This window comes from Saccostrea echinata, unplaced genomic scaffold, assembly GCF_033153115.1.
Source record: "Saccostrea echinata isolate AGI-Se365-2 ecotype Australia unplaced genomic scaffold, CSIRO_AGI_Sech_v1 ptg000062l, whole genome shotgun sequence".
Taxonomy (NCBI): domain Eukaryota; kingdom Metazoa; phylum Mollusca; class Bivalvia; order Ostreida; family Ostreidae; genus Saccostrea; species Saccostrea echinata.
The window spans coordinates 3,191,305-3,199,031 of NW_026889811.1; the positions used below are offsets into that span (position 1 = coordinate 3,191,305).

The following is a 7,727-nucleotide window of genomic DNA, read 5'->3' on the forward strand; positions in this document are numbered from 1 at the left end:
ACAAAACAACGTGCGTTACGTCTTCTATGCATGTTCTAGTTAAATTCTCTGTTGCATCAGCTTCTGTAAAGGATAAGGAACAATGTATGATTTAATGTGTTACTGTAACTCCTAAAAGTCAAATATTTAAGGATGATCAGACACGGGGGTCTTTATGCAAGGCGCATTTTATTTTCTTCATTACGCAGCGGATGCTATGAATCGTTGTCTTGTTATGGTAAGAACAGAAAAGAATTTCATTTTATCGATATGTTGATTTTTTTTTCATGTTTAGAAACAAAAAAACGTGTTTTTTTAAAATGATATATCAATTAGTTTTTGAAAGCTCACAGTTTTTTTTGGTTTTACATACCTAACGTTAGTAATCTCGGTGAGATTCGTCGTAACTAAAATATTTGTACTGACGACGTCAAAATTTTGTACTGACGTGCCTTCCGAATCACTTTGTCTGGCATTGGTTTAAGCCTGGTTTTATGGCTCATCCTTGCCAAGAAAGGAGAGCCAGGTGGATTACAATCGATACTGTCCCCTGATTGGTCAGAACAATTTGTGCTTAATTGTGGATTTTTGAGCTGTTGCTGTTAACCACGGAAATGAATATTGACGTCACAATGATACATTGCATCGAAGGCGTAGAAAAAATATGACGCCACAATGGGGTCAGATTCAGGGCAGATTCGCCCTAAATCCATTGTAGTCCACCTGGCCCTAGTGTCGCGGAGTATACATGGCATAAAAGGGACAGGGAACCAGGCTAGCATTGGTTTGAGATTCAGAAAAGAGGTCAGTACAAAAGTTTTAGTCTGTATATGTAGATTGCATGTTGTAGAACCGAAGTATGGTTTTTTACAACGGTAGAGAGAACACCGGATTTTATTGGCATCGATGTTCTTGTACTGTGTAGGGCAGTCTTATATCCCTCTACAGTGTCTGCATGCATGACTGAATCTGGTAGGTGGTTCCAGTGTATACACGTGTTGACAAAAAATGAGTATCGATATTGGGGTGTTCTGCTGCTAGGTATGACAAGTCCTTTGCTGTTATTACATACATGCTTGTGAACGATATTTGTTGTATGGTGGTCTCTGAATTATTTTGATTTAATTTGGCATTTGACACTTCTTACGAATGAATGAGGAGGCACTGAAGGCACCAACCCCTCAACCACTCTGTACATGAGGATGAGTCTTCAATAGGCTTGTTCTTTTTTCCTCCAGGGTCTCAATTCAAGGCTCTTTCTTATACAGTAAAACTCAGTTATAGTGAAGTTCTGGGGACCTGAGAATTTACTTCGCTATATCCGTAATTCGTTATATCCGTTTAACAAATTCGTTAAAGTATACATGGCAACTTCGCAATATAGATTTTTTTCCTTGAAGTATGACTACCAAATGTATTTAGGGAAGTATAAAATGTAAAATTTACCTTGGAGTCAAAAATTTTTGGATGAATAGTGTTCTAAATATATATACTTAAAAAATAAATGTCAGTTCAATATTTTAAAAACTAAATTCTTTAAAAATTTGCTATAAAAGATGTAAATTTCATTATTTTTAACTTCTAGGGATACAGAATCAGTTCACTATAACTGTAAATTCATTATATCCGAGTTCGTTATATCCATAATATTTTACAAGGAATTGTTAAGAATTTTGCCAAGGATTGCAAAAAAATTAGCTATATCAGTAAATTCATTATATCCATGTTCGTACTAAATGAGTTTTACTGTAGATGTTATTGCTCCCGGGTTTCTGCTCTTGTAGTCCTTTATATTAAATCTTATGGTTCTGTTTTGTGTCCTTTCTAATTTGTCAATATCCCCTTTGAGGTATGGATTCCAGATGGTGGCTCTACATTCCTCCATATTAGTCTCTTCCAGGGCTTGGCACGGCACTATAAATATAACAGAAGAAGAGCCTGGGTTGGTGTATTCGGGGGCGAAGACCTTTAGGCAGGGAGGCATGTGTTGGTCGGACGGGTTTGATGGGTCATGGCCAGATAGTTCAGTTGGTAGAGCACCTGACTGGAGATTCAGGGGGCCCGGGTTCGAACCCAAGTCTGGTCTATCACATTTTTATCCTCTCCTGTTAAAGCAGCATGGCCCATCTGTAATAACATGTTTACGTAGTTTACAAGTTGAAATCAAAACCTGGCTTAAAATAAAATAGTATTTTTTAATGCATATTAGCCTTCGGACAACCTCAACATAACTGCGTTAAAGATTTGAATGTAAAATCCTCCCAGAATGGATGATAAAGCCTTGAAGAGTCAGGAGAAAAACTGCCAGGGATAAGCCTGGGTCATTTTCCACCAGGGAAAATATGTATTTCGAGGGATAGCGGTATGACAGGCAAAATCATTTACAATTGGCCAGGTGGATTTGATAGAGCACCTGTCTAAAGTTCAGGGGTCAAGGTTTGAATTCTGATTAGGTCTGTTACATTCCTTTTTGTTAAAAATCCCATGCAATTTATTTATTTTTCAGGATATTTGTTAAACTGCCAGCCTGTTACAAGGTTTTCAACAGAAGTAATAAAATACAGACAGTGGTCTCTGCCACAGAAACTCCAGCTTTATCAGCCATTCAAAAGATTTAGCCAATCAGCAGAGAACACAACCAAAGCAGCAGACGCAGCTGCTGAGACAGAGAAACTCTCGGTGTTTAAGCGATTTCAAAAGACGTACAAGGAGCATGGCAAGGTGCTGGTTGGAGTTCATCTAGTCACGTCACTGGTATGGTATGGCTCCTTCTACCTAACTCTGTCAAGGTGAGTTGTTTGGACCAACAATAGAGACTGCTCTGTTTGATTTATATTGACTGGTTCACCCAAATCACAGTGATTTGATCATTTTAAAGACATGTGCTCAAGAGGAATTTTTTTTATTATGATGAGTTATGATAGGCTGCAATATACATCATCCCACCATTCAACCTCCCTCAAATCTCAATTTGTTGCACCTGAGGCTTTAGCTTTACATCTGTAACTCATAGGTGTCAAAAAATATGACATAAAAAGGACAATTTACAGCAGAGAAAAAATGATTCAATATTTATATGTTGGTATCTTTTTTTTTTCACTGTCAGCAGAAAAGTTTTACATTCTCTATCCAGAGTTGTCCACCACTATGCTACCAATGTGAACGACAGTTCTGGATAGAGAATGAAAACTTTTTACTGATTGTATTCTTGAACTGCTACAAAACTTTTTACAACTCTTTTTGAATAATGGCAGCTTTGATATATATATATATATATATAGATGTATTGACACTGCCATTTTGAGTGACAATACAGTGGATAGACACTCAGCCCATTGACATGTCAACCATATAGTACACAGAGTTTAACAAATTAACATTTTAAACAAAAAACATTAATTTGATGACAATTTTTTCAAAAATTGATGGTCTCATAAGACCAGTTTAACACCCAAACCAAGGTAAATCTCTAACACCCAAACCAAGGTAAATCTCTAACACCCAAACCAAGGTAAATCTCTAACACCCAAACCAAGGTAAATCTCTAACACCCAAACCAAGGTAAATCTCTAACACCCAAACCAAGGTAAATCTCTAACACCCAAACCAAGGTAAATCTCTAACACCCAAACCAAGGTAAATCTCTAACACCCAAACCAAGGTAAATCTCTAACACCCAAACCAAGGTAAATCTCTTATACCCAAACCAAGGTAAATCTCTAACACCCAAACCAAGGTAAATCTCTAACACCCAAACCAAGGTAAATCTCTAACACCCAAACCAAGGTAAATCTCTAACACCCAAACCAAGGTAAATCTCTAACACCCAAACCAAGGTAAATCTCGTTCATTTGTGGTTTAATTATGGTTTTGTCAAAGGCCAAGATGTCCAAAAATTTATTTTTACAATAGCAAAAGTATGTGAGGTATAAGGTTAAAACTTTTACAGTTTATAAATATATCATTGATTAACAGATAGAAAATATCACTTGAAAACAAATATTTAAAAAAATATATTTTTTGAGAAAAAATTTTAAAAAATTACATATTTTTTAAAAAAATGCACCTGCTTAATTCTGTACTTTTAGTGAAAACCATCATTGCAGAAATAATTATGTTTATCAATGAAGGGCAAGTTGGACGTGAATGGTCTCTGAAAGGCTGTTATTGAAAGCATGACATGTATAAGGCCAAACAAAAAAATATGTGTGGTTCCGGTTACACTTCCAAAAAAATTAGGGTAGGTAGGTAGGGAATTTTTTTTTTTTTTTTTTTTTTTTTTTTTTTAACAAAATGATTTTCTTAATTTTTCTAAATAATAGCCTACCTATCACTGCTTTGCAAATGGCATTTAGATGTGATGTGATAATATACTAGTCAATATTGATAGGGGACACCTACATGCTAGCTCGCTTTGGACTTAATACTATTAAACACTTGCACTATGTTTTGCAAGGAGGCCGTCATTGCTGAAACTAAAACTTAAACCGGAGCCATTGATGGAAATCGAGGAAAATTCCGGAAAAAATATGAAAATTGCCCCAAAAAAGTTTAGGGTCGGGAGGTATAAAATAGGGAAGGTCGGGTAACCGGAACCACACATATTTTTTTATTTGGCATAAAGAGAAGACCCCTATAAAATCCACCATTTGCAATGTACTTTCGGTTTCAGATCTTAGCATTTGCACAAAATAAACAGGGAAAGCAACTTTCCAGAGGCTATCGAAGTCCAACTTGCCCTTCATTGATAAACATATATTGTTTCTGCAATGATGGCTTTCACTAAAAGTATGGAATTAATTAGGTGTATTTTTTAAAAAATATATGCATCTTTTAAAAAGAATTTTTCTCGATAAATATTTTTTAAAAGTATTTGTTATCAAGTGATACTTTCTATCTGTTAATCAATGATATATTTATACTCTGTAAAAGTTTTAACTTTATAAACCACATAGTTTTGGAGCTATTGTAAAAATAAATTTTTGGACATGTTGACCTTTGGCAAAACCTTAAACATTGTCAGTCACTTAGTTTTAAAAAGAAAAAAAATGAAAGTATGCAGTTACAAAATCAAATGAAGAAAATTAAGACATGTATTTTATAATTATTCGAAGCCTCAGACTTTTATGAAGGTAGACAGTTAATTGTGGGGCAGGCCTTGTAAGTTTGTGCAAAAAAATGTCCCATGACTGACCCACATTTTAAAAAGATGGGTGAAGTATCGAAACGAAACATTTTTGTCGGAGTAAGTCATTCTATTTATATTTTCATTTTGAGAGCATATCTATTTTGTGCATAGTTTGCTCCCCCCCCCCCCCCAAAAAAAAACTTTGTATCTTTTCAAAATTAAGAGGAAACAATGTACTCAATTTGGGTTTAGCTTTATTTTTAAAAATTCAATTTTCTATTTAGTCTTGAATCGGCTATAACTCTGAGAGAGACTGAAAAACAGAAATTCCTTTATTTAAGTACATTTTCATGTTATATGTTTGTAAGTATCTTAGACTTAAGTAAAAAAAAAAAAAGACATTATTTTTACAGTAAGATTCAGTCTTATTTCCATTACTTTGACCATCTCTAATTGTAGTAGTAGGGTAGTTTAGTACATCTGAAAGTGCTAGTTATTTGTTCAATTTTCATTTGAATTTGCTCAGATCAGTCAAACATATGGTACAAGTAGTTACAAGTACAAATTACGGTCAAACCTCGTTATCTCAAACTCGATGGGACCGAGAAAAAAACTTTGAGATATCCGCGGGTTACAGATACCGAGTGTCAAATACTTCAGAAATACGTGGTTAGGACTTCCCAATCACTTTGACATTTCCATGGTATCCGACATATCCGTGTTCCAGACACTGAAGTTCAACTGTACATCCTCTGTATCTTAAGGGTCAAATTTACACCTTAATTTACATTTTGTGGAAATTGTCATCTTCTGTTTGATATTTTTCAGTGGTTTTGACCTGCCTGGCTTCTTGGAAAAAGTGGACTGGAATGCAAGGGTTGTGAAACCATTAAATTTCATTGGCATAGAAGTCAGTTTAGAGAAAATAGAAAAATTTGTTCAAGTTATGAAAAGTTCTGGGAGCTATGCAGGGGCGTATCTTATGTACAAAATCGCAACACCTGCCAGGTATACAGTGACACTTGGGGGAACAAACATGGCCATAAAATATTTACGAAAGTCTGGGAAGATCCCACTTGTAAAGGAGGCCGATAAATTGGGGCACTTAATGAAGGAATCAAAGGTAGAACTAGAGGCCAGGATGAAGAAAAGCGTGGCTCAGGGAAGGAAGAGGTACGACACTATGAAAGCAAAGAGACTAGGAAATAAAAAACAGGGACAGTTATTGATGAAAGCTCAGGAGTTCTACAAGAAAAGAAATGGACCCAGGAATGGAACAGTACAGAGACAGGACAAGTGGCTCACAAAGGCACGGGAGTATTATAAAAATAGGAAAAACCAGAAATCAAGGCCCGCATAGTCTGACCTTTGTTATATACAAAGGCATGGGAGTATTATGAAAATAGGAAAAACCAGAAATCAAGACCCCCATATACTGACCTGTGCTGACCTATGTTATATATGTAGCCTCTGAAAAATCTCAAAGCTTGCCGCTAATTCTGATTTAAAAATTATTAAAAGCATATTTTTTTTAAATTGATCATAAAGATCATTATCATTTTTAAGATAAAATCTTTTATTGCTGACAGATGAATCTTAAAAGGTGATTTTTAAATGTATTTTATGTGTGTGCCATGACTGTGATTTGCCTTGACTATCAGTTGTCATTCATTGAGGGAAAGATCATCTTTCATTTTCAATTTGTCATTATTTAATTCTTACAATTTTTAAAATAATAATTATTTTATCAATACAATTGTGAATTGATTACAATCTGTTTGAAAGCTTTATTTTATTACATGTATTTGTCTTATGCGTTTTAAATGACATTGTATCAGATTCTTGTGTACATGAACATATACTTCTGAATGAACTAAGCTTTATAAGCTTTACCAAACATAATTCAATATACACAATCAAATGAAATAATGTGTTACTGTTAAACAGTTACTTATCAAATTATATGATATACATTCTATAAACATTATAAATATGTATGATTGTGTTCTAAACAAATGTATAACATTTCTTGCAGCTAAAAAAAAATAAATTATAAGTAAGATCTTATTTGTAACTTAAAAAAACAACAATATGTGTTTGTGAAATACTGATGCCCCAATATGGCAACTTATAGCAAAGGTTAAACTTTCTCAAATGCAAATCAAATATGTTGGTACCGAAAGTAAGGTTTTGTCTCAAGGGATGTACCTGTGAAATATAAAAGCAATAGCAGCAAACATTGAAAAGATATTAAAAAAAAAAGTTAAAGTTTTCAAAAATAAGTCAAACATCAAGGTCAGGGTCAAATGGTTAAAATTAATGGTGCCCAAGAAAAGGCCTTCTCGCTAAAAATACACAGGTGAAATATGAAAACCCTAGCTCTGACCGTTCAAAATTTATGGCCAAGATAAAAAAAATTTATAAGTAGGTCAAACTTCAAGATCAAGGTCAAACAGCCAAAGTAGTTGGTATCCAAAAAAGGTCTTGTCACAAGGATTATATATGTGAAGTATGAAAGCCTTAGCACCACTGGTAGGTCAAAAACCAAGGTCAAGGTCAATGGACTAAAATTCTTGGTATCCAAAGGAAGGTCTTGTCACAAGGAATACTCATCTGAAGT

The 7,727-nt window shown here is 34.5% G+C and overlaps 1 protein-coding gene across 1 annotated transcript; it reads left to right on the forward strand.

Annotated features, from left to right (window-relative positions):
* Nucleotides 1–11: 11 nt before the first annotated feature.
* LOC133175513 (uncharacterized protein C18orf19 homolog A-like) lies at nt 12–6,949 on the forward strand. Its single transcript, XM_061310631.1, has 3 exons — nt 12–217; nt 2,486–2,768; nt 5,936–6,949. Exons 1-3 carry the CDS (start codon nt 133–135, stop codon nt 6,465–6,467), a joined length of 900 nt encoding a protein of 299 aa, XP_061166615.1. The 5' UTR covers nt 12–132; the 3' UTR covers nt 6,468–6,949.
* Nucleotides 6,950–7,727: the final 778 nt, after the last annotated feature.

Excerpts from the sequence above, each read along its gene's own strand:
- LOC133175513 (XM_061310631.1), top strand. The coding sequence starts at position 133 with ATGATCAGACACGGGGGTCTTTATGCAAGGCGCATTTTATTTTCTTCA. Across the intron at positions 218-2,485 it reads TGAATCGTTGTCTTGTTATG|GATATTTGTTAAACTGCCAG; the intron begins GTAAGAACAGAA and ends TTTATTTTTCAG. Across the intron at positions 2,769-5,935 it reads TTCTACCTAACTCTGTCAAG|TGGTTTTGACCTGCCTGGCT; the intron begins GTGAGTTGTTTG and ends GATATTTTTCAG.